This window comes from Ambystoma mexicanum, chromosome 14 (genome assembly GCF_040938575.1).
Source record: "Ambystoma mexicanum isolate Mex_15411 chromosome 14, UKY_AmexF1_1, whole genome shotgun sequence".
NCBI lineage: Eukaryota > Metazoa > Chordata > Amphibia > Caudata > Ambystomatidae > Ambystoma > Ambystoma mexicanum.
Window position 1 is genome coordinate 608,756,188 of NC_090940.1, and position 26,541 is coordinate 608,782,728.

The following is a 26,541-nucleotide window of genomic DNA, read 5'->3' on the forward strand; positions in this document are numbered from 1 at the left end:
CACTCCCCTCCCACAAGCCACGCCCCCAAATGAGGGCCCCCCCTCGATTTCTTACCCCACTTAAAGCCCTGCCGCCAACGTTGCGTGCAGTGGGACGGGGGCCCCGGCAGGGCCCCGGCTCAGTCCCACTTTTTGGAGACTGCCGGGGCCTGGCCCCAGCAGGCCCCGGCCCACTTAAAGCCCTGACTACCGCCCTGGGCAACCATGTGCTTGCGTTTTCTAGCTGTAAGCCAATAGTCATGGGTGTATGTGAGGAATTTGACCATCTGCACAGGGAGAGTGCGCTCGCCTGGGCTTTTTGATTTTTTATTTATTTAAAAAAATGAATGATGGGAGATAAACTTCCGGAAAATATGTGGGGCTATTCCCGCACATATTTTCCACACTCACTGCACAGCAGAAAAATAGTCATGTACTCTGGGAGGACACAGCTTACCAGTGCCGCCCTCCGCTGTCATATGTATCTGACACCTGACAGCTATGGGAACATCAAAATAAGGAGGACTCATTTGGACCCAAGCTGAAGGTACAGTCTACCTTACATCTTCTGCCAGTGAAGGAAGGCCAGGAGTTCCAAGAGGAAAGCAAGATCCCTCCTCTAAAGATCTCCCAGGGAACAGAGGGAGATACCAGACTCAGAGGACCTGTCCAGCTGCTCCAGAACCGGTACCCAGCCAGCATACAGCATGCCCTGCTAGGTTCTGCCAGCAAGCTTCCTAGGTGGGAAGTGCCGGAGTCTCTGGACAAAGGACAAGGCCGTTGCCTGCAATCAACCTCCTTAGCTTTGGATCGTCCGCCTTGAAAGGACTTGAGGCCAGCAAAGAAGCTAGCAGGAGTGCCACACAAGCATCAGCCAGTGTCCATCTTTTAAGGACAGTTTTGAGACAGTGGAGTCCTCGAACCGCATCCGGCAGCACCTCCAACTGCTGTCATGCCGCAGTCACCAGAGCCGTCAGAGATGCCTCGACCAGCGTTCCAGATCCACCAACCAGCACAGAGACAATGATTCTTGGCCCCGAGCCGCCGCGCCGGACAGCTTGCAGACGTCCGTCCAGCCTCGCTTGCCGAATTGCCTGCCGCCTGGTACCCGCAGCTGTCTCCCACCACTAACTGTGTCTCACGGGCTGCAAAGTACCCTGGAACCGCCTTGACGCTGTCGAGCACCAAGAACCTCTTCGGCACCCGGTACATGGTGGTTCTGGTCCTTCTCTGAAGGCCCATAGAGACAATTACGACCCTTTTCCCACTTGGTGTTGAAACCAAATGACCTTGAACAGTAAAACTGATTGCTTTAACATCTACCCTCCTATCAGCATCCAGAGTGCATCCCTTTCCTTTGTGAAACTGTCTGTCCTCTGCATTCTTTTAGAGGGTGGGTTGTATTTTGTAGTGTGCTAGAACTGTCTGTTGTAATAATAGGGAAGTAGATATTTGTATACAACTTAACTGGACAGTCCCTTTTATCATCGGGTAATAATTGTATTTTTGCTGTGTTGCAACTAACCAACGATCCACAACCATGCAGAGATAAGCCTGCCGTTCCATCCACGTTACCAAAATTGGACAAGGTCGTCTTATAATTTACTTGCATTGCAATCTGTTCGTATCCTTTCTGGTGTACTAGAGGTGTGGGGTTGATTGAAGGTTTAGAAACCGATATTCATCCCTGGACCACTGGTGCCCCGGAAGTTGATTAGTCACAGTGTCATTTTAAGGGGGGCTAAGGGTGTTTGTCCCCGCCCATCTTTTGTGGCACACCATTTGGTCCCACTCATTTGGCAGGAACCCCTTTCATTTAGATGGCATACCCCCCATTTTACCCCCCCAACATTTTCGGCAAAGTTACTCCACTGCCAAGAGCGTTCAATGCAAAACTGAGGTCTTCCAAGCACTATATAAATGGGAGTGTTGAATCCCCATAATTATCAATGTAAGCATTGCAGCCATTTTGTAATTGTTTCATGATCTGTACCATCACCAGCCCAAAGGAAACAGTCAGCCACCACTCGGCGTTGACCCTCCCCTAACGGGTACCCACAAGGGAATGGGTCAGTCGAGCTGGACCTGCACTACTAAGTGGTCCTGGCTGAGGCCCAGCCGCTGGGCTCCATCAAAAAGGATCACTAAAATTCACTCTTGGACCCCGCCCAGAGAGTGTTTTTAGCTGTAGGAAAGTTAAGCACAAAGAGCGGGAAACCTCTCTTCTTGCAAGGAAGTGGTCAAACAGAGAAAACCACCTAATGATGCTTCAAGGATGTGCTATTGATTGGTTCCTAGAAGTAAGTATAATGAAGTCCAGCAGGAGGCAGTCGGAGAGCGTTTATGATCATAGCATCGAAAACTTTCCAACTAGGCCGGCGTGTATTCATAAACTTTTGCCATCTACTACTACCGATTGCGCTTTCAGCGATTAGTAGCCGGTCCCAGCGATTCTGCGCTTTACAGGAATTCCACCATACCATAGCAACAGTTTTTAAAAGCTCCACCAGGTATCGCTAAACTAACAGTGTTTAACGAAAGAAACATGAATGCAAAAGGAACTTTAAGGCACACTAAGAGCGGGAGAGCCGCGCCTCAGGAAAAGGGAAAACTGGAAGATCTGTCAAAAGACAGATGAGAAAGAAGATTAGCAACTGGGTCTTTTTTCAAAATTCCAGGGTGGGTTTAGAAAAAACACAGGCACGCCACTTAACGCCACTATACTTGTGCATCTTTTAAATAATATACATAATAAAGATGTGGGGGGAGGTCTATACAGCATCCCTAGATCTCTCTCGTGCCTTTGACTGTGTGTTAAGACCCCAATTGCAGAATAAACTCCGAAGCTGGGATGTACCCTAAAAAAGTTGGTTCAGCTCTTGGCGCTGCTCCAATTCAGGCACGTCTGTGACGGTGTGCCTTACGTGTGAGGGTTCTCCGTGAACCCAAATTCGAACTTGGGTGGGTTTGAAGCAGGGCTGTCCTGTTGAATCTATATGTGCGGGATGTGGAATATTTGTGGAGGGGTGAGATGATGTCATCGGCTAGTTTGGGTGGCTTTAGGCTTGACTGGTTAGTCTTCGCTGATGACTTTATCCTCTTCGATCGAACACCCAGGGGCCTTCAATACAAGTTAAACCTATTTGCTCAGTTTTGTACCTACAATCAATCATTTATCCCCTAATGGGGGCAAATCTAAAATGGTCATCTTCTCCAAGAGACGAAAGATAATAAAACACTTTTCATGGAATCTAGGTGGGAAGAGACTGGATCATGTGGACTCCCTTCGGTACTATCGTTACAATCGAGCAATCCGTCTTCCAGAGCAATCCGTCTTCCAGAGCAGGCTATCTCCCTTGACCTCTCAAATGAAATGTCTCTACAGAAGGGTGTGCAAGTTTTCTGTCTTACCAGTACTGCGCTTCTACTTGGCAAAGATTGAATCTGTGATAGATTTCTACCTACTAGACGTGGGGGATTATCTTAATGTTGTACAAGGTACACTCTGGAAACAGGTCCTTGGTCTTTCTATTGCTATTCCTAACTGCTTCATTAGGCATGTATTCTGCCTTATTTCGCTCAAGGCCTGTTCTACTTGGCGTATGCTGGCTTCCTACTCTAAGATACTCTGTCCATCGCCCAATAGTCTGTACATGGATCTGCCCAGTATAACCAAAGAAGCCACAGTTCCCTCTGTCAATTCCTTTATTAAAAGAATGCAGGATATTCTGATTCTCCTTGGTGGAACGGAAGAGGAATTAGTACATTGACCTGGATATCTAAAGGCTACATTGTACAAACTAACTGGGTGGAAACAGTTGATGCAAATAATCTGCATAGTACGTATCCTGAATTTGCACACAAAATTGAATGTATCGCTTGATATCTACAGGGTTACCCTACAGTAGAGTTTGTGAGGTTTATCCATGCTTTTGCCTCAACCAGTTCCACTCTAAGGAAGGTATCTAGCATTGGAAAGGTCAACGGCCCCTACTTGATAACATCCGCTGCAGGTTCCGTGATAGTACGCGTGACCTGGAAACCCTCAAGCATTGGTGTCACTGTCTGCAACTTCTTTCGCTATTTTCCCGAAAGTAAGGACAAACGAAATTCACCAGGGGAACAGGATTTCTCTATTGACCTATTCTGGTCTCGGTTAATGTGGGGTCATAATGTTTCCCTTATTTTATCTTTGCATCAATTTTTATTAAGTATGTCTGCTCTTATACAGTGAAATGTGCTTCTGTTTTATATAGTGAGACTTGTGTGTTTTCTTTTTGATTTTGTATAGTTCTGTATAAATATATATGTCTCTTTTGTGTAAGGTTGCTTTGGCAACCAAAATCACAATAAAAAAAAGAAATAAAAAAAAAGTATTGTGACCTAAGGAACGGAAAAGAGGATATAAAGAAAGAGATTTACCGAGACTGGGTATCACTACCCTGGGAAAGAGGAAAGCACCCCTATATGAGCAAACAAAGTTCAAGAAGCCATCCTCTGAGAAGGGAAAGGAGTGTAATGAAGTCTTAAAGGGACTATATCACCTGTTTAAAGAAGTCACAAGAGACTACTTGAAACTACCGTAGTAATGAGACCCGAGAAGAGGAAACCTGCCAGAAGGAAGCCCAAGGAAAAGGGAGGCATTCTCTCCCATCTTTACTAGTTGGAATAGTGGTACGGTCAGTTCGGATTAGTTTGGACCATGGACACGTTTCTTTTGGACATTCAGAAGACGACTGACGAGCACCTTAGTTTAATAGGCAGGGAACACCCCATAGAGAAGGGGAGAGCTAGGCGCTCTATTTATCCTTTAATAAATACACAAGTCAAATGTCCTCAAGGACTCAGTGTCCTCCTTCTGATCCGCCCCAGTATATTCCAAGTTAAGAAGCATTAATATTAAAATATAAATCGGACCCGACAGGATAATGGATATAGTCACACACACGATCTCATCAACGTACTGAGGGACAATTCAGTGTGAATGGAGGATCAACGCGCTGGTCTTGGAAGTGAGACAACGCAGAGCAACAGAGGTTCGAATCCCGGATCCGTGCTTAGAAACCCAACTCGGGTAATTAACCGTGTTATAAAAAACCAATAAAATAAAATAAATAAAAATGATTAAGCCAACATCTAATCTGGGTACAAACGTTTCCCTAAGCAATTTCTTTTGGATGCCAGTATTAGTCGGCATAAATTCATGTTGGAATCCAGAGCGATTTGACCCGCCACGTGCTGTGGATTCGCAGCAATGCCTCCTTGCGGTTACCCTCAATATCACTCAAGGGGGGGCTCCTCATTGCGATGGGTCACTGAGTTTTTTGCCATATAAGATGGAGATCAGGAGCACATTGGAGAAGTTGGCAGAGCTGCTCCCAGGGGGAGTAGCGTGCTGCGAAAGAACTTGAGAATGGCCTTACTCAATGTGAGGGGAGAGGGTGCACTCCGACTGGCTTGCCCCCTTACATGATTGGAGCGGTAGGGCCAGGGACCCACAGGTTGGTGGCCCAGCCAACCCTACATCGAAAGATCCCGAGCTCTGAGCGCCAGTGCAAGGTGTCACTCTGGTCTGGGATCACGTGGTCTGTTAATAAAAACAAACCCTTGGTTTGCCACTTAGTGGTTTACGCGTTGCAGGAATGGAAAACAAAGGGGAAACACTGGGGGCGGGGGCATCAACATGATTGGCTGTCAATATCCCAATGCGTGCCCACGCCACCGATGACCCTGGTGCCAGGGGTTGTGCTGGTCGTCAATTACGACGGTCAGTGTCACTCGTCTGCCATAGAGGACAGGAACGACATGATTTACTTTCACTAAGGCATAGTCCTACAGGAGGCGCCAACACCGGGCGTCATTGTGGGGTTAGGGACCCCTGACCAAGGGTTTACAGATGCCACAGGAAGACTGAGACTTCCTTAGCCGGACTACCCCAAGTCTTTTCCATATATTTACTGTTGAAATAAAAGAGAAACCCCAAAATGCGTTACTCTAGTATGTGCGTCTATGACACTACATTAACGCAGCAAGGCCACTGCGCATCCCCTTGCCCTATAACCCCCCCTCTATCCCCTCCCCTTGCCAGTGGTTAACCAAGTCCTCACTGTGCCGAGTTCAGCTGATTATACCTGGATTCTCAAGTGTCTCCACCACAACCATGCCAGAATCCAACGCGCGCTTCCATCCTTCACGCATCCAACACCACAAAATTTGCATCTGCCTTCCTCTCTAGCCCACGAGTGCTCCCTCCTCTATTTTGTGGGGTAAGGCATAGAGAGGCTGCTCTACTGGCGAAGGTACACCATACAATCGCTTTATAGACCCCATCTGGCCCACTTGCTGGAACCTCTGCGTCATGCATTGTAAGCGCCATGACGGCGCCAATCCTGCTCCTAACCCATCCCGGTACAGTGCCAGGGCCTCAGACACCAGTCCTTGGGGCAATTCTTTCAGCCAAAGTGACTACACCCAAACTGCAGGGTAAGGAGATGGAGTGGTCTAAGCATGAAAAAGTCCTGCGGCACCCGGGGACAGCCACATCGCGTCTCAAAGTGCTGTTCAAACACTAGCACTTTAATTAAAAATTAGATGGGGCGCCCACCCAGGTCAAGTCACCTTCACATACCCCCTCAACGAGCTCTCTGAGCTCAGAGTTGTGTACCCACCAGCTGCAGAAGTGGGCGTCTTTCAAAATGCAGGTGCCAGAGTGCAGAGTCCTCTGCAGAGATGGAACGGTCATGAACTGGGCCTGGCGGCCCCATTTCATGCAGCGATTCCAAGCAATGGGCGTTAATTACAGCTAGTAATACCAACCATACTGAAGGCCAGCATTTGACATGAGTGAGACTCATCGTCTCATGAGCTGCACGGCCTTGATGCTTTAAACCTGCAAACAGGCATACTCTCTGCGGCAGGGCCGGGCAATATGTGAACTCCTGGGAAATGATGGCATACGCGGATGATCACAAAGGGAGAGGACTTACCACAGAGGAAGATGGCAGTTCATCAGGTTAGCCTCCCGCCTTATCAGTAACAAATTAGCTTTATCATACGCTTCAACATGTCTTCCTCCAATTAGTGCGCTGTGTCACAACTTCAGCTAGTGCAGGCTGGGCAGCAGGGGTGAGGCATGGCGCCGCTTTTACTTGCCTTGCCTCCCAAGAACATCTTCCTCACATGGCCCACTGGCTACCAAGCTGCCTGTGAGAATTGAGTGCTGGGTGCCTGTGCCCTACCAGACAGCCCTCAGCAGCACTGCTCTCCCCCGCTCCCACTGCGCCACACCCAACATGAATCTTCGTACCTTGCCCGCCGGTAGCCACATCAGCGCACCATTACAAGCAGCCCAGTTCATGCTGCGGCAAGGCCTTCCACGTGAATGCAAAAAGCATCTGGGGGATGCCAGGCAATGGGAGGCCCGTGCCACTGGCAAATGCAAACACTCTCTCCAAGCACTAATGGCAGGCCCAGCTCTCCTGTCGCGCGCCAGTTGGTCCAAAAGGACAAAGGAAGCGAGTCTGATCACTGCGAGGTAAGACATGGGAGCTGGGCACCCTTGCTTCCTACCTCTGGATTTGGGGACGCCTATTTTTGATTACATGTTATGTCCTACCTCTGGATTAGCACAACTAGAATAGCGCACGCCCATTGGCTGTTGTGCCGGAAAACACAAACAAAGAGTAATCGTGGTTTGGAAAATGCATGCCACAAGTGTTGCCAGCATGACATTTTGCTTTCCATCACTCCTCGTCTCCCATGCGCTCTAAAACATATATGGGCCTGATTCACTGAGTGCCTTTCAATGGGATTGTGCCATTATAAAACGCTTCTGTGATTCAGGCCCAGAGTTTCTTAAGAAAAAAGGTTTTCTTTATTTTACATCAAATGTTATCTTTATTCGAGTTGAAGGTTCTATACAGCATGGCATCCTTCTGCACCACTCTTGCTATGGCTTTGATCATCTTCTACATGGGTACACAGTTCTGCTCATTTATAAACTGCAAGAGCGCCATATTTAACATCTTCAATGCGCTGAAACAAGCTGTCAAACAAATAATCAGTTAGAATGAATCAATGCCATAAGATCAATACAAAATTCAGTCCATAAAATAAAGTCATGGATATGTCCTGCGATCAAAACACTGAATCTGAATTTATACAAATTAAAATTGAACGTGGGGAATTGTAATTTAATTGGAATTGGGACCATATGCAATCCCAAATGTGCCTAGAAATTAAGGTTTTATTAATAGCCTTACCAGTATCAGTATTATTTGTACTTCTACCTAAATAGCATATGGTTTCAGTAATGTTCTCACATTAGCAGCCCTGCTGAGGAGTTCTGGTGACATCAGTGTTATGAAATTTGAGCTCCGGCGCTCAGTCTTATTGGTTTTCTATGAAAATGATCAATTCTAACCATAAACAGATTGATGGAAAAAAAGGGGGGGGGGGGACACTCATCTGAACTTGATCATACAATGCAGTACATCTTTCCCACTCCCCCCGCCCCCCCAAATTGTCTGCTCTTCACTTCCCACCCTGGTCCCATCAGTAAAGGGTATCCACCGAAATAATTGAAGCCAAAAATATCTAATATGAAATGACCGAATTTATCTGGCCGACTGGTAAGATATTTTTGTAAATTTTTAATATATAGATGTGGGGTGGGGTAAGGGTATAGGTGAAGGTAGGGGGAAGTGGGGGGGATCTGTGCAGGGTCTTCCCGCGCATTATTAAAATATTAAAAGAAAATGTGACCTAAACAAATTGGTAATTTCTCATTTGGTATTTATTTCCGATCATTTCATGGTAAACCCAGTAAAGGAAGTCCCTGTTTGCCACCATGCATTAGAACATTTGGTGGACCCTTCTGTGCAGCCCCGCCCCAAGCCATGTACTTGTCTGCCATAATTCAATCCCTAGCTCCACAGCAATGACTCACTATACTGCCACCGGTGGTGGGTTCACGAAGTACATTGTTCCATTTCCAGCCCTGTCAGCAACTGCACCGTGCAAGAGAGACCTGCATTGTGGCCCGCTTTCGGTGCCTCATCTTGGGTTGTTTGCAAGGCTGTTTTCGCAGAATGCTTCAATTGGATTGATCTTCAGAGGCAGCTTGAGCGGCTGAGGAGGGCGGGAGAGGGGCGTGTGCAGGACCGTCTAGTTGTTGTAAAATGAATTATTGATCCTGCCCCCGCAGGGTTCCTCCAGCACACATCCTCCAGCCTGCGTTCTCGGTTCATAAAATCAAATGAACACAGTTTGAAAATCAAGGAATCGATGAGTGATAAAGCTTCGGAAAGCCATGGGGGCGTAGGGGTGGCGACAGGAGGAACAGATAAAGGATTGGGGAAGAACTAGAGGTGAAGGAAAGAATACATCAATCAGAAAGTTAAAAGAGAAGAAGAAAGTGGTTGGAAAGGTGTCCAGTGATTGGGCAAAAAGGGAAAGCAGGAAGAGAAAGAGGTGGCCATGGTCTGCTTTCTTCTCTTTCAAAGGCAAGAGCGCAAAGGACAAGAGGTAGGTAGGGCACTATAGGGGACACGATAGAAGGGATATCCACCTGGATCCAAGGTGGAGGGAAGAGAACTATAAACAAGGGCAGGGGGCAGAGTACAGTAGGGCGATATAGGGGAGACGGTAGAAGGGATCTCCAACTGGATCCAAGGAGGGACGTGAACAATGAACGAGGGCAGGGGGCAGAGTACAGTTGTGTGATATAGGGGACACGATAGAAGGGATATCCACCTTGATCCAAGGAGGGAAGAGAACTATGAACAAGGGCAGGGAGCAGAGTACAGTAGGGTAATATAGGGGAGACAGTAGACGGGATATCCCCCTGGATCCAAGGAGGGAAGAGAGCAATGAACAAGGGCAGGGGTCAGAGTACAGTAGGGTGATATTGGGGAGGAAATAGAAGAGATATCCACCTGGATCCAAGGAGGGAAGAGCACAATGAACAAGGGCAGGGGGCAGAGTACAGTAGGGCGACATAGGGGACATGATAGAAGGGATCTCCACCTGGATCCAAGGAGGGAAGTGAACAATGAACAAGGGCAGGGGGCAGAGTACAGTAGGGTGATATATAGGGGAGACGGTAGAAGGGATATCCTCCTGGATCCAAGGAGGGAAGAGAGCAATGAACAAGGGCAGGGGGCCGAGTACAGTAGGGCGATATAGGGGATACGATAGAAGGGATGTCCACCTGGATCCAAGGAGGGAAGAGAACAATGAACTGGGGCAGGGGGCAGAGTACAAAGTGTGATATTATGCTAGGTAGCTGCGCTCTTACTCTGCACCGTAGTGGTCTCAGAGCACCGAGGCTTTTCCAAAAGCTGGGGTTTTGTGACTGCATTGTGGGCATCCAGAGCAGAGGGAGGATAGCTCAGGGGCAACGTTCTCACCTTGGAAGCAAGACGACACAAAAAAAACACAGGTTTGATCCCCGGGACCGTGCTTAGAAACCTATGGGTATTAAGCGCGTTATAAATAACATATCATAGTCTGAAGCAGAACAGAAACGGGAAAAGGAAAGAGAATGGATGACATGGGAGTACGTTTGAAAAGAACAACTTGGGAAGATGGGATGGGGTTGAGAAAGAGGCTTGGTTAAGTTATGTCCGAATTGTCTTAATACTGCACTAAATAACTGTTGCACTGGGGTCAAAGTGCCAAAGCTTGTCTGGAAGTTGGAGTGTTGTGCCCCCACAGCTATATGGGACAGAGCCAGATAGAGGCCGGCGGATCTAAAGCACACCGTCAAGTTTGGGCCCGTTTGTGTCAGGATCCGCGGAGCACGCCCTTTTTGAACTTCACGGTCCATGATGCGCCACTGTATTTACTCTGTGGTTCTACCAACATGGCCGGCGCTTCCGAAGCGGTGTGCGCCAGTCCTTTTTGACTACTTTCAACTTCCTAGAAAAAGGCCACGCCTCCGCGGCGCCGCGCATCTCAACGCTACTGCTTGGTGTAGCTAGACGTGCGTTCCGAAGTTCGCTTCGCTCTCCTAGTTATCCTATTTTTCTTCCTTCCTTCCTGGTATCCATTTTACCCTTTCCCCTTACCTGTTTTCGTGGACTATTCCTGGAATTTCCTTGTGCTCTAACGCAGAGCCCGACTCCTTCGAGCCCTCTCGTCGGCATCCTGGTTCCTCGCCCGGAGACTGAACACTTCTGCTTGGAAGGCTGCAACCTCACGCTGGACTCCGAAGACCCGCGTCCAGGTTTATACAAGGCCCGGACAGTAAGGAAAAGAGAAGCTAAGTCCAAGAGCATCACAAGAAAGGAAAAACAGGTGAGAAGGGGAGAAACTTGTGACAGATTGAGACGCCTAAAACCTGATACAAATTCAGATATGGAAGCCGCAGTCCAGGACCTCATGAGAGGCATGCAAGAATTAACCACTAAAGTTCAGAACCTTAAGGCTGAGAATGCTGCATTAAAGCAGCTGGTCTTGTCCAGAGATTCTGCTGCCAAGGAAAGTGTCCTGTTAGGGGGAGTAGTAGACAAATACGACGGATCAAAGACTCTACGTGCCTTCCTAGATTCCTGTTTGGTACACTTCACTTTCAAACCATACTATTTCTCCACTCCACGAGCTAAGGTTGGCTTCATGGTATCTCATCTCACGGGCAATGCCTTAACCTGGGCTACTCCCTTAGTCAGTGCTGGCGATGCTCTCCTGGATGACTACGATGGGTTTGTGGAAGCCCTTAAGGCCATGTTTGACCGCCCTGAGCTCGTATACAGTGCTCAGGAAAGATTGCCCGAATTCCAACAAGGGACCCAGGACATGCTCACGTATGTGACATGCTTCAAACAGCTAGTCAAAGAGGCTGATTGGCCCCGGAAGCCAGCTTTACCCTCTTTCGAAGAGGTTTAAATTAGGAGATAAAGGACGAATTAGCCAGAGTAGCTCACCCCCGCTCCTTTCAAGCCCTCATGGATCTCTCTCTACAGATTGATTTCCGGATCCAGGAAAAGAAGGCGGAGAAGAGGAAATCTAAATCAACATCTCCTAAGCCAGCCACGAACTATCCTGGTCCAAAAGAAGCAACCATTACTCAAACCTCTGAACCTGAGCCAATGCAATTAGGAGCCTTCCGAGGACCTATTTCCCCCCAGGAAAGGACCCATAGGATCAACACTGGGCTATGCATGTATTGCACCTCTGACAAACACCTTGTAAGGCAATGTCCTATAGCACCACCTCGGCGTTCGGGAAATGCCGGCTCCCGATCCTAGGCGGAGCACAGCTTCGGGAGAAAGACGTTTAACTCCTTGTCTATTCCCTCCTTGAAATCTCCTGGACAGAACACTCTTGTGATCCTGCAAACTATCCTATCCTTTTGCCAAAAAGGATTCCTACCCCATCCTGGCTTTAATGGACTGTGGTGCCATGGGCATTTTCATAGACCATGATTGGGTTGTTGAGCATCACATACCACGAAAAGCTAAAGAAGTTATCCAACCGGTCGAAGCCATTGATGGCAGACCCTTGTCCTTTGGACCCATAACCCACCAAACCAAGGACTTACTGTTGTCAATAAATAATCATCAGGAAATTCTCAAATTTTACATCATTAAATCGGCTCATTATCCCTTGGTTTTAGGCATGCCGTGGTTAAAGAAGCACACTCCATACATCAATTGGGCGGCAGGGTCCTTGCTTCTCGGTTCAGAACATTGCAGGTCTCATTGTTTATCTCTTACCACCTTGTCAAACCCTTCAGAAGATCTCCAGGAACCTCAGCAACCCTCAGTAACTGTCTCCAACATCATCCAGATTCCCCAAACTTACCAACCATACTCCGATGTGTTTTCAACAGCCATTGTTCAATCTCTCCCACCTCACAGACCTAAGGATTGTGCCATTGATACAGAGCCTTCAGCAGCGATTCCCTTTGGAAGAATGTTCATTTTTTCTGAACTGGAAAAAAAGGCCCTCCGAGAATACTTGGACACCAATTTAACAAACCTAACTATTCGACCTTCCAAGTCCCCAGCTGGTACTTCTCTCTTCTTCGTCCCAAAAAACGATTCCAAGGAGCTCAGACCATGTTTGGATTACCGTGGCCTCAACCAGTGCACCCTCAAGGACCGCTACCCACTCCCTCTTATTTCAGACATCCTGGAAGCAGTGAGGGGTGCTGTCATCTTCACTAAGCTCGATCTCAGGGGTGCCTACCATCTCATTTGTATAAAAGGCGGCGATGAGTGGAAAACAGCATTCAGAACTCCCTTTGGCCACTTTGAGTATGTGGTAATGCCCTTTGGTCTTGCTAATGCCCCCGCTGTATTCCAACGCTTCATGGATCAGGTTTTTTCTGACATGTTGTTCCTTTTCATCATTGTATACCAAGACGACATACTGATTTACTCCAAGGAACCTCGGAAACATCAAGAACACGTTAAGGCAGTTTTACAACGTTTCCGTGAACATAAGCTCCTAGACAAACCCGAAAAATGTCTTTTCCATGTATCAATCGTTCACTACCTTGGGTTTGTTCTTAGCTCCAAGGGCATCGGAATGGATACTTCCAAGGTTGATTCCATCCTGTCTTGGCCTGTTCCTACTACTGTGAAACACATCCAAACATTCCTGGGGCTTGCTAACTTTTACAGGAAATTCATACCCGCGTTTTCTGACATTATACACTCTATTGTAACACTTTTGAAGAAAGACACTCCGTTTCAGTGGACCTCGGCTCTGGAGTCGGCGTTTCAACGATTGAAATTGGAATTCACTCGGGCTCCCATACTAGCTCAACCTGATACAGACCGACCCTTCCTAGTTGAGACTGATGCATCCGATTACGCCATCGGAGCAGTCTTGAAACAGGAACTTGATGACAAGATGGAACATCCCATTGCCTATCTATCCCGTACTTTGACTCCCAGTGAAACTCATTATTCCGTCCTGGAGAAGGAGTTGCTAGCCATCCGACAAGCCTTCACTGACTGGTGCCATCTCCTTCTGGGAGCCAAACACCCAGTACATGTTCATACGGACCATCGGAATTTTCAAGTCTTACAGTCCCTGGAGTGCAGAAACAGCAGACAGGCCCGTTAGGCCTTCTTTTTTGCCCAATATCAGTTTCAAATTCTTCACCTTCCTGGAACACATAACATCATAGCTGATGCCCTGTCCAGACGTCCCGACTATGAGACTCTCGAAGCACGCTCCTTTCCCAAGATGTTTCCTGACACAGTAACTGTAGCCCAAGCCATTTCTTTCCTGGAGGACATTTGTGCTACGACACCTTCTTCCGAACTCTAAAAGGAATACAAAAGGAACAATCTTAGGAACTTCCAGCAGAAAGATATATCTTTTCAAGGAAAACTGGCTGGCAGTACCCACACAGGAACTCAGACAAAAATCACAAGACTATGTCACGATACCTTCCATTCAGGACATCGAGGTATCACCACCACCCTCCATCTTCTACAAAGACAGTTCTGGTGGCCACGGATGAAAGATGATGTAAGAACCTATATCCAATCCTGTGCAGTGTGTAACTAGAACAAAAATGATAACAGAAGACCAACAGGTCTCTTACACCAACCAGCAATGCCAACATGGCCTTGGGAAATCATTGCCAAAGACAGACTTTATCGTAGAATTACCCCCATCCAGAGGATACACGACCATAATGGTTACAATTGATCTGTTTAATCACATGGCTCACTTTACACCCTTGCTCAATCTACAATCTTCATCAGAATTGGCTGGTATTTTCCTGGAACACATATTCAGACTTCATGGACTGCCTTCCAAAACCATCTCTGATAGAGGACCTCAATACAATTTTGGAAACAACTATGTCAAATATTGGGAATTCAGCGTGCGTTGTCATCAGGATATCACCCACAAACCAACGGAGCAACAGAATGAGTCAACCAGACTTTAAAGCAGTATCTTCGCTGTTTTTCCACCAAAGTCCAGGATGATTGGTCACTTCCGATTCCTGTAGCTGAGTTTGCTTACAACAATTCGGATCATTCAGCCATCAAGACCAGCCCATTCTTCAGTAGCCAGTGATTTCATCCTTCAGTTCTAACATCTATCCTGCCTTATCCAACCCCGCTCCCTACAGTCAATTCCTGGATCGAAATGATAATCAATGTCTACAAAGACGCCAAAGAACTACTGGAAAAGGCCAGGAAAGATGTCAGACGTTATGCAGACACCAAAAGAAGACCAAGTCCTCCTTACGCAGTCGGAGACAAGGTTTGGTTGTCCTCGAAACTTCTTCCCCGGCATCTACAACCAAATAAATTGGCCCCCAAGTATTATGGACCCGTTTTCATAAAAGAAATCATTAATCCAGTGGCCTACCGACTCCAACTTCCGGATTCATGGAAAAGGATTCATCCAGTCTTCCACACTTCCTTGCTGAAACCGTTTGTGCATTCTACCCGAACTGCTCCTAGACCCCCTCCAGTACTCGTCAATAAACAACTGGAGTTTGAGGTCTCCAGGATATGTGATTCCAGATACAGATGCGGCCAACTCCAGTATCTGGTTGAATGGAAGGGATGCCCTGCCAGTGAGCGCACCTGGGAACCAGTCTCAAACATGAATGCCCCTCGCCTGTTACAAAGATATCATCGGATCCACCCAGGCAAACCCGGTGGTGCCGGGCTTACGAGGAGGCATGCTGTCATGATCCGCCGAGCACGCCCTTTTTGGAATTCGTGGTCCATGATGTGCCGCAGTGTTTACTCCGCAGTTCTACCAACATGGCTGGCGTTTCCAAAGCGCTGTGCGCCAGTCCTTTCTTACTACGTTCAACTTCCTAGAAAAAGGCCACGCCTCTGCAGCGCCGCGCGTCTCAACGCTACTGCTTGGTGTAGCTAGACGTGCGTTCTGAAGTTCCCTTCACTCTCCTAGTTATCCTATTTTTCTTCCTTCCTTCCTGGTATCCATATTACCCTTTCCCATTACCTGTATTCGTGGACTCTTCCTTGGAATTTCCTTGCGCTCTAACGCGGAGCCCGACTCCTTCGAGCCCTCTCGTCGGCATCCTGGTTCCTCGCCCGGAGACTGAACACTTCCGCTTGGAAGGCTGCAACCTCACGCTGGACTCTGAAGACCGGCGACCAGGTTTATACAAGTCCCGGACAGTAAGGAAAAAAGAAGCTAAGTCCAAGAGTGTCACAAGAAAGGAAAAACAGGTGAGAAGGGGAGAAACCTGTGACAGTATGACCCCAGAACCAGGGAATATGACGGATCCAAGATAGAGGAAGGAACCCACCAAAGTCCACCGAGCTTCAATACGATGTGGCTGGCTTCAGGTGAACTAGGCCATGCAGTGAAATGTTCAGAGGTTCTCGGCCAAGTCCCTCCCTAACGTGAGGAAAAAGGTTCTGAAGGACACCAGATAAGAATATGCAGTTTGTGGGTGTGAATCGCGGTATCCAGTGATATTATCGAATACATAACAACGAAAAACTATTCAAACGAAACCAAAACTGTGAAAAAACACCACATTTTTGTAAAAATATTTATCGGGTGGGGTAAGGGATTAAAAATGGTAGGGAGGGGGGGTTGTGTGTGGTTATAGACCTAGGGAAACAGGGGACTTGGGGTGAGGACCCCTAAAAATAAAAATCGGTCCTGGTGTTATGTTGGCAGAACTCCTCCTAGGTCTAGCAGTACTTGGATGGAGTGTTGGTGGAAGGAGAAGGCACGCGCAGTGCACGTCAATGCATCCTGAGCAGAGCTAGGAGTGAGCTTTGGCATTACGTGTGATAAAGCACCGGGTGAGTTTCACTGCAAAGATTACTCTGAACGGTTGTGGGTATATGGAGTCTAGATGCTAGAAGGCAAACAGGTCAACACGTCTGGTAAAGTGAAAGAGGTAAAGTTCTGGGTGCGCACGGGGATTACCAGGAGCAGAGCCCCGCATGAGCCCAATTGTTATGCACAGCAAGAGAACCCAGAAGAAACCCTGAGCAATATCAGAATTAGATGGTGTCAGGTAATAAATGTCCCCATACATAATGTCCCCATACATAATGTTGCCGGGAAAAGCCATTGGCGACATTATATATGGTGACTGTATGGGGATGGGTTGTGGGGGATGTCCCCTGCTCCCATTTAAAAACTGGGGGTTGCGAAGGTGTCCCCCCGCATGTTCAATGTGATGTCTCTGCAAAAAACAGCAACATTTTTGTCAAGGGACATTCTTTTGTGGACATTATTACATGGAACCGATTAGATATCTGTGTTAGTAAGGTGTTACTATGGACAGCTGCCAAAGGATTGCAACTATGGTTCTGCTCCAGAGTCCCACTTCTGTTGTGGACCTCTCTGGTTCCTTCGTTGGTCTGCACTGCCTCGTCTGCTATGTTCTCTGGCAATGTGCTCTTCTGCTTCCAGTTTCTGCTGACGAGTGAACTGGCAATGGTTGCCGACATGGCCCGCTACTGCTCACCGGGTGTTGCCCCCTGAAAAGGTATGCAGGCATTCCTCCGGTCACTTGGAGGTGAAAGCGAAGAACAAGGTTTTGGTAAACCTCGATTCAGGCCGCCGCATGCAGCACAAAGTCCATGGGCAATGCAACATGGCTGCCACATAGAATGAAACTACATTCCTCGAGTAATACCAAGATAAAACTTCCCCTTGACAAACCCTAACAATCCCCCACAGTACTGCGTTACTGTTAAAAACACTAGCTCGACGCTAGCCTCTGGGCTTCTCCTGAACTCTGTAAAGCACTCCACTGCCTACGGGCCAGGTTCGCGCTGTAAACAATTAAATAAATAAATAGTTGTGGCTCCTCCATAATAGGTGGCCAGGCAGTGCCCCACCACCCGTTACGGCTGAGTCTTTACCGATACACAATGCAGACTCCTCGGCTGTCCGGTTTAGAGGAGTGCTCCCATACACGGCCAAAGTCTGTGCCACGAGGCACAGCAGCATGCCTGCCCAATGATCCACACACCAGACCCTACAACCTCACTCTCCTGTAGGGATGAAGCGGTGCGCTGCTAGCTAGGCAACCTGTTACTCTGGAGCGATTTGACACTCCGAGATGTGAGCATGTGCAGACTGGTGCATGCCTGTAGCTGAGAGAGGACTAACCCGAGACATCCTGGAGCCAATCTAGGAGGTAAGGTTCAGGGGCTGATGGACCTCTCTTGCCCCGTGTGTTGCTTCCATGCACCACCCAGAGCGATGAACAAGAAGAGGACTGAGCTGCCAGGGAAGCTCATTCCAACATGACACCCCTCTCCTCCGCCCCGCTCTCCACAGATGTTCTGATAAGGAGCAGCCTCCCACCTAACCTCAGAAGAGAAGACTATGACATCCTCCGCACATCGCCTTTAGGCAACCCATTCCCCATTATCGCCAATTGCCTGCATCCGAGGGGCCAATGCCTATGTAAGACCGCCATCTTAGTTACTCTTTGTCCTGCAGCTGAGCTGTGACTCTAATTCTTCCTCTGGACCATCTCTTTTGCTTCCGTTTTTCCAGCCTGTCATGCAGGTTATTCTAGCCCCTCTTGGTCCCATTTCAATTATCTGGTTTGTCGCCAAGCTAAGGAACCTGCCAGCCACCGGTAACCCTGCCCTTGGCTGTCCATGCCCTTCCTTTTGCTCAGTTAGGTAAAGTCACCCAAGCCTGTGGCACCCTGTACCCTCACCCTGTACTAGAGCTGCTATCCATTGTCCGTCCTCATTTATCGCACCAAAACCTCAGTACGTCAACCATCCAATGAAAAGCAGGATGGCTGGTGTATCCTTATCGGTGGCGACTGGGCCAACTCTTCAGAATCTTAAGGAGTAGAACTCTGAGTAGATCTGAAAATTGCCGAAAGCAGACCACCGAATGGTGTGTGGCAGTACCAGGAAGATAGGTCAGAGGGAGCCTGGGTATTATCAACAGCAAAGCCGTAAGTGAGCAGGGAGTTACGAGTGAGCGGCACTGCACGGCATGATCATTACTCAATATAGCGGGTATCTACCCACGTAGCTCTATAGCCATCATGTTCTCCACCGTCCCGGCCAGTCTAGTCTTTATTTCGTTTCGGATGGTGAGGAGAGGGTTCAAGCTCTATACGAGAAAAGGCTCAGCACCCGATACTAGAAGCAAGCCACTGAAGAAACCCAACCAGGCAGCCCAAGCAACCAAACACCTCAGACTCCCCCCAGAAATTGATGAAACAGATTACAAATCTCATGGCCAGCCACATTGTATAACCAAGAGGTGCTGCTAAATGGAATGCAACAGTAGACTTTGCAGCGAAGGCCCTGATTCATGCCACCGTCTCCCTTTCACAGCCGTGAGCTTCCCGGCAATGGGCTGAAACTGATCTGTCACAATGTGACCCTTCTATGAAAAGCACCAGACCCATAATTACACACTCATGGCCCATAAGGCGCAGTAGAAAATCCATACGCGACGAGCGTCCACATTTCCGCATCATTAATAGCGTAACCACATTTCAGTTTTTTCACATTACGCGTGTCTAATTATTTTTAGAGCATTGTATTGAAAGGGTTAAGCCACTTTCTGAATGATCCTGGCTGGTTTCATTTTGGAGTATTGGGACTTGCATCTCTCCGGCAACGTTTAGCAGATGTTGTTCATCGCCGAGCTATCACTTAGTCGTGGAAATTCTCGTGTCCCTCCGCTCTAACTTCTTTGACTATTTTGACCATAGTATGGATTGCTCACCCTACTCCGTTTCTCTTGGCAATTTACCCGTTGGCCGAGTCGATCCACGTTCTCGGTCAATTTGCTATGATGCCGATTCTGCAGCCTATGCTCCGCACCCAGTGTTTACGGTGGGTTCTACACAGCTCTGATACATGCAGCTGAATCCCAGGGGCTGGGCTGAAGGGTGGCAGACAGGACGGTGACAGAATCAGAAGGGTCATGGGTCTGCTTGGAAATGTTCGAATAGGTCTGCATCGAAACTCCAACTGGGGGAAAATGGGTCTGCCAAAAACTGACTCAGCAAGAAGACCCTGAACCCATATCCAGATTCACTCACACACCGACTCTATTGGCATCCGTGGTGCCCCTTCACTGTATTACCAATTGACACATTGTGCCATGTCCCTCTTGGCCGTATACACTCACCCGATACTTGGCCGCATCCTTCCCCTCGGTTACGAAAAAGAAGCCTGTTAGTAGGGAAGGGGTATCAACAGCCACCAAGGACCTTGCCACCCTACACCTAAACAACCTATCTCAAAAAAATTAAGTGAATGGCCCCTTGAGAAGCCCTTGCTCCAGGGCATTGTATTCTACTAGAAGACCCCGTCCGCCCACTCATGAGCCCTGACGTGGGGTTCACATCGCTTCATGGCCATGAGAAAGAGCCCAGGATGCGTCTGAAATGGACGGGGCTAGTAAGCACGTCTAGTGGAAACCGTTTTCCAGTGGGACTACCGAATGAAGATCGACTACTGAGGCTTACGCGACCACCAAGATGTGCATGGGTTTGCTACTGGATTCAAAGCATGTGTGTTAGAGTTATAGTGCAGAGCGGAGTACACTACACTATGGATAGAGTTTTGAACATGATCAGTGCCGAAGTACAGTGCCAATGGATGGAGAAAGCTGAAGATCTAAACCCCCCCTAGCCCCGATTGCCGAATGTAATCTAGACACTGGTGAGTTGTGGTCACCATTTGTCCCCGCCTGTGTCTCGCCGAGCTGATGCTGTGAGATGGGAATATCACAGGACATTCTGCTAGAAGGTTGGCTCATAGCACAACCTAGTAAAGGTACCTTCAATGAAGTTTGAGGCGTCTGAGGAGCCTAGTTGGCTATGACAGGATATTTTGCTAGAAGGTTGTCTTATCAAACAACTTAGTAAATGTACCTTTAATTTAGTTTGAGGCTTCTGATGAGCCTAGTTGGCCAATCCAGGATATTCTGCTAGAAGGTTTGTTCATCACACACCTTACTTAGTAAATGTACCTTTAATTTAGTCTGAATCTTCTGAGGAGACTAGTTGGCTGTGATGGGATATTCCGTTAGAAGGTTGGCTCATCACACAACTTAGTAAAGGTACCTTTCATTTAGTTTGTGGCTTCCGAGGAGCCTAGTTAGCTGCAATAGAATATTCTGCTAGAGGTTTGGCTCATCACACAATTTATTAAAAAGGTACCTTTAATTTAGATTGAGGTTTCTGAAGAGCTTAGTTGGCTGTCTGTTGGAAGCAGTCTGGCTCAAATGATGGGCGTTCAGATTAACCTTCTAGCCGCACTTTGGATGAGTCCTCGTGAAATGTTTCATTTTTGCTTATTAAGTATTGATTAAGGCCATGTGTATAGTTTTAGACTTTGTATTGCAGGAAGAGCCATTGGGAGGGTCTGGGCATAGAGGCCTTTGACCTGTCCACTTCCAGCCTGTATTGCCCATGCTGTAGGCCGAGCCACTAACTGGAGTGTGCCCAAACCTGGCACTCAACGGGGACCGCTAGGGTTGGATCCTCACCACCTTGCACAGGACAATAAGGGTCATACGGTACATTTCTTCAGTGTGCACGCCCATTGTGGCATCCTACTTGTAATTTTCCAAGGCAGAGTTATTCCCTGGTCTGCGTTGTGGGTGGCAGATTTGCGGTGACGCCGCAAGTGCCGTGAACGTATGGATGCAACGAACACGCGAGCTACCATGAGCAACGTGGAGGGACACATGAAATGTACTCACCATCAGGCGTGAAGGTGTAGCTAAAAAGTACAATCGGCACATAATGGCCCTCTACTCAGTCCCATGTTTTCTTTGCTAAATTAATCTTTTTCACACACCAATGCTCCGATTACGCGGCTCCATCGCCCAATGGGAGTTGCAAAAAGGATTCCTTTTCCTGCTATATCTCCATACCCACCTCTTCCTCTCCAGGGGGACACCCTCGGAAACACTGCCATGTCCTTCATTCCACCCCTCCCACCATCCACCACTCCCAGGTGCCACCCTCATTCCCCTTGCCATCCATGCTCTGGGATGCTCCCCTCCTCACTTTATCTCACCTCCTCCTCTGCTGCCCAGGCTCATTCTGTTACCTTTCAGTATCCATGTGTTCCAGAGAGGACGTTGCATGCTGGATTACCTGCAAAGCCTCATCTACATGGTGCAGGCCCTCCATTCCCATGAACCATGTCAAACGTCTATGGTCCCATATAGAAAGACGATGTGGCAGGGGGGGGGGGGTGGCACCGCTACATTTGGTTTCTTTTCTGATCTTACACATGGAAGAGATCACACGGTTTGCCCAAGCAATGGAGACGGGCTGCACATAATGTAGGGAGATTGCCCATTAGATTGCACAATAAAGGCACCGTTTCAAAACGTGCTTCTTTTCAATAATGAAAAGCTCGTCAGCATCAAATGCCAAAAGGAAGCATGGAGACTGGTTTGTTGGCACCCAAGGTTTGGACCAGGAAAGTCAGGTTAATATCACTGTATACCAATCTAGATTACGCAAAACCCGCACTATCAAGGTGTGTTGGGTGGAAGGTGCCTAAACAAATGGCAGAAATTCAATATTCAGTGTCCAGGAAAGAAATATTGCCCACAGACAAAATACTGCACAGGCCACCTTTTGGCAAAACTCAGAAAGTTCAGTCACAATCTCAGAATCCGTTCCCCTGGCGAGACACATTGAGCTGGGCGTGCTCAGAATTCTGCAACCTTTGGCTTGCCAGATGTTTTGGACTACAACTCTCATCAGCTCCGGTCAATGTTATGTTATTCTATGTTATGTAGCGTTTGTATAGCGCCTTTTAGCATTGGTAGGATTCCAAAGCGCTGTGGGTTGAACACCCTCAGGGACCGCTGTCCAGGTCAGTGGAGAGAGTAGTGCAGTAAAACTTGCTTGGGTGCACGCAGTAGGTCTGCAGCCAGTGTGCAATAGGTGGTGTGCAGCTGCACACTACTGCTAGGTGTGATGTAGTGGCTATGCAAGATCAGTAGAATGGGGGCAGTAAGACCAATGGACTTCAGTATGTGCATTCTGGCGGCGCTGGTGTTTGAGAATGATGTCATGTGTGCAGCTAGGCCGATTTCATGGGGTATAGCGGTGTTCTGAAGATGGTGGAGGTGAACGTGGAGGTGTGTAAGTATGTGTGCAGCTAGGCTGAATTAATTGAGGGGTTAGGTGTATTCTCTTGTATGTTGGTGCAGAGGCAAGAGTTAGCATTGTGGTGTGTTTGAGTGTCTATGTGTTTTCCAGGGGGACCTTGTTCCTGGTGAGCTTCCGGTGCCTGTCAAGGGGCTGGTATCCCCCTGTTTCTTGTTGTATCAGATTGTTTTGGTTGAGGACTGACAAATGGCCACAGGCAGATCTGTCCCAAAACTCACCTTGTTACTGTATAGGCGCTAGCGACATCCTCAGTCGGAGGTTCTGCTAAACGGAATCCCCGACAGGTAGTTCTACTGGAATGTTCCCAGAAAGTTGGGATTGGCAAAGAATAAGGGCTAGGACGTTCCTGGCTATATCTCGGGAGGATAATTCAGGGGCAACGCGCTCGCCTTGGAAGAAGAGGACATGGAGCAACACAGGTTCCATCACCGGGTCCACGCTTAGAAACCTCTGGGTGTTAAGCATGTTATGAATTTCACATCATATCATTTTCCTCAGGGATTTCCAGGTGCGTAGAATTAGCAGGCACGTGCCTTCTTGGACTGATTGCGTAGTGCATAATTGCAGGGCAATGATCACGCTCATAAGTGCCATTAGTGCTTGGCTTGACAGTTCAGCTAGATATATTGCCGGCAGGTAGTTCTGCTATATGGATTCACTGGTATGTGCGATTAGCAGAATAACTGCTAGACGGGCCCCAGCACCAAGTTCTGCTCTTGGATTTCCTGGTGCGTAGAATTAGCAGACACGTCCCTTCTTGGACTGATTGCATAGTGCATAATTGCATAGCCTTGATCAAGCTCATGAGTGTTATTGGAATCCCCGGCAGGCAGTGCTACTAGGAGATTCCCAGACAGTTGGGATTAGCAAATTAGACAATGAAGAGGGATCACAGGAGTGTGGTCCGAAACACCCGGAGAGCCGCAGGTGCCAGACTTATGTTACATCATAAGGGTCACAGACCATGCAAACAATTGCTTTTCTCAAGCATTTACGCTTCGTTTCAAGATCTATTTTGACTATTTAAGTTTTGGTTCTAGGTATGAAAGGTTGTGTCTAGCATCAATAATTAATTCTTTGTGCATGAGGAACGTGCTGGGTTAGACCAAAATCAACGGGCTCCAGCAACGCCATTATGCGTTTTGCCTTTAATAAGGGTCCCTGGCACAATCCCGCAGGGAAGGAAGAGTTTAACCAATCAGGATAAAAAAATTCAAAAATAATAATTTCTCCAAAAATGTCCCAGGAAAGAGCATGTGCACGTCCAGATGCAATTGTGCCTTGTTTTGCGCTACATACAAATGTATAATAAAATTAAACGCAAGTTCAAATCCACCATTATGAAAGAGCAAAAAATTGCATAGTACTTCTGCAAAGGCTCTTTCTAAATTGGGAAGGTTTCCGTCAGCATCTTAAAGCAAAATGTGTATTGACAGTTACGTGAAGGATAACTCTATCCCCTCAGGACTGGTAACATTTCCAGTTGTCTAATTAGTAATGGCAAAATTCATCTCCTTCAGCAAACGGTCATCCATTTATTCTGATCAGTTACTTCCGTAAACTGAGACCGCTTAAGAATGGCTGCCTTCCACTCCTCCCCCAGTCGCTTGTCATCGGGTCCGGTCTCCAACTATCCGAAACCGTTCATCGATCGACCGACAGATCGATAAACCAATTCCCCTGTACTCCCCTCTGCACAAGTATTATTCTGTCTGTTGATAAGCCACGCTTTTTACAGCCATTTTCTCTGCTAATTGTAGGTCGGTTTGACAAACTGATGCTAACCTAGCCGTTTCTTACGGAAGTTGCATTTTTTATTGGTTATATATGATTGACGAATATAGCGACTGTCCGGTATCAAGCTATCTTAGACACGGACTTAAGTTCTACACCGATCATTGACTTCGAACGAAAGACCACATCCTTTAGCTCCTATCAATTACCGCGATGTGCTGCAAATGCTGATCTTCTATCAACTTCCACTATAGAGAAATAAAAACCTCATTCGTGGATATCCTCTTCAACCATACGCCAAACTATGCAGGCTGACCCTACTTGGGAAGATCACCCTGAAAGCCCAGGGTCTCAATGTGCATCATCAGACTAGATCTACTGGGACTTCACCAGCGGATCCAAGACCTGAGCAACATGGCTGCCTCATCTTCCAACAGATCAGTATCCAAAACAAACTGCTTGCCTCCTTGCTGCCACACACTGTAGAAGCTCTCCACATTTTACACTCAACGTCCATAGGAACGTCCAGATATCAAAAATACCATGACAGAAACATTGGTCGCCTCACGGAATATGTCGTTTCATGAAAAGGAACACAGACCTTCCTCTCCACTCCTCAAGACCTTCCTCTTCCTTCTCACTCACCCTACCCTGGTAACTTCCTCTCTCCCTCCCTCCCTCCCTCCCTCCACACAGCTTATTGACTGGCCGCCTGGTGTACCTCAGAGTCTCACAGGTCCCAGGCCCCCCTGCCAGTCCTTCTGCACTTGCCGCAAGGCCCTACACCCTACTACACTTGTAATAACAAAACCTTGTTGAGCTTCTCTCTCTCCGCACTTCACCAGTCTCCACTTGCTGGGCGCACTTGGTCCCTTGCCCCTCCTTTACCCTCCCGCACTTGCATGATCTGTGTACAGCTCTGCCTGAAGATCATTCTGTCTGTTCTCCCTTGTCTTCCTCCCTTAATGTGCACTTGAAAAAAACTGCAGAAATCGCCATCAGGCCATTTTGCTGTATCTAAACTGTTAAATGTATCATAGTCACTTAATCTGCTCTCAAGGGCTCTGAGCGACTGTTGTTTCCCCCCCGCACCCCTTATGTTCCTTCCCTCCTTGAGCGCTTTGGTACACTTGCCTGTACAGTATCGGCGCTATATAAATAAACATTACCATTACATTACCACTATAGTGCTTAATCAACTGGGAGAAAATGTTCCACAACTTCCAACCACAAGCCACACAAAAACACCCACAACAGACTGCCACAAAGCAATCATTATTCAAAGCAATACTGCGCCCGATTAACACGCTTAAAACCATGGCAGAGGCTACAAATCCCATCCGTGTAGACCCGTCTGTTCCACTAGATACAATCCCAAGCATTCTGCAGCAAATTAACTAGCGTCTTTTTCCCAAATCACCAAAGTTCCCCAACACGTCACCCTCAAAGCCCAACAACAGTCCTCCCAATTTCCCCACCTAGGCCGAGCATCCATCAATCCAAACTCTCATTTACACCCAACCCAAATATTACCTCCCAAGCCCCCTTCAGGATCTTCAAGAACCACATCTCGCCCATTGACTCCACGCCCACAGGACTCATCGGAGCGGGGAGTAACTATTCCACCTTCTATCAAACAGGTGATCTGCAGAAGCCACCTCAAAAGGACACCCTGGATCCCAAAATCACTCCCAACGACAATAAAAACCTAAAGAAAT

The 26,541-nt window shown here is 47.7% G+C and overlaps 2 protein-coding genes across 3 annotated transcripts in view; both read right to left on the reverse strand.

Annotated features, from left to right (window-relative positions):
• LOC138527225 (fibrous sheath CABYR-binding protein-like) overlaps positions 1-10,807 on the reverse strand; it is a 39,862-nt gene extending 29,055 nt beyond the window's left edge. Inside the window, exon 1 of the mRNA XM_069638342.1 lies at positions 10,742-10,807. Coding sequence (XP_069494443.1) covers positions 10,742-10,807 — 66 coding nt within the window. The remainder of the gene's footprint in view (positions 1-10,741) is intronic.
• The window catches only part of TMEM63C (transmembrane protein 63C), a 398,663-nt gene that overhangs the window by 314,571 nt on the left and 57,551 nt on the right, over positions 1-26,541 (reverse strand). The gene's annotated exons all lie outside the window — the stretch shown is intronic.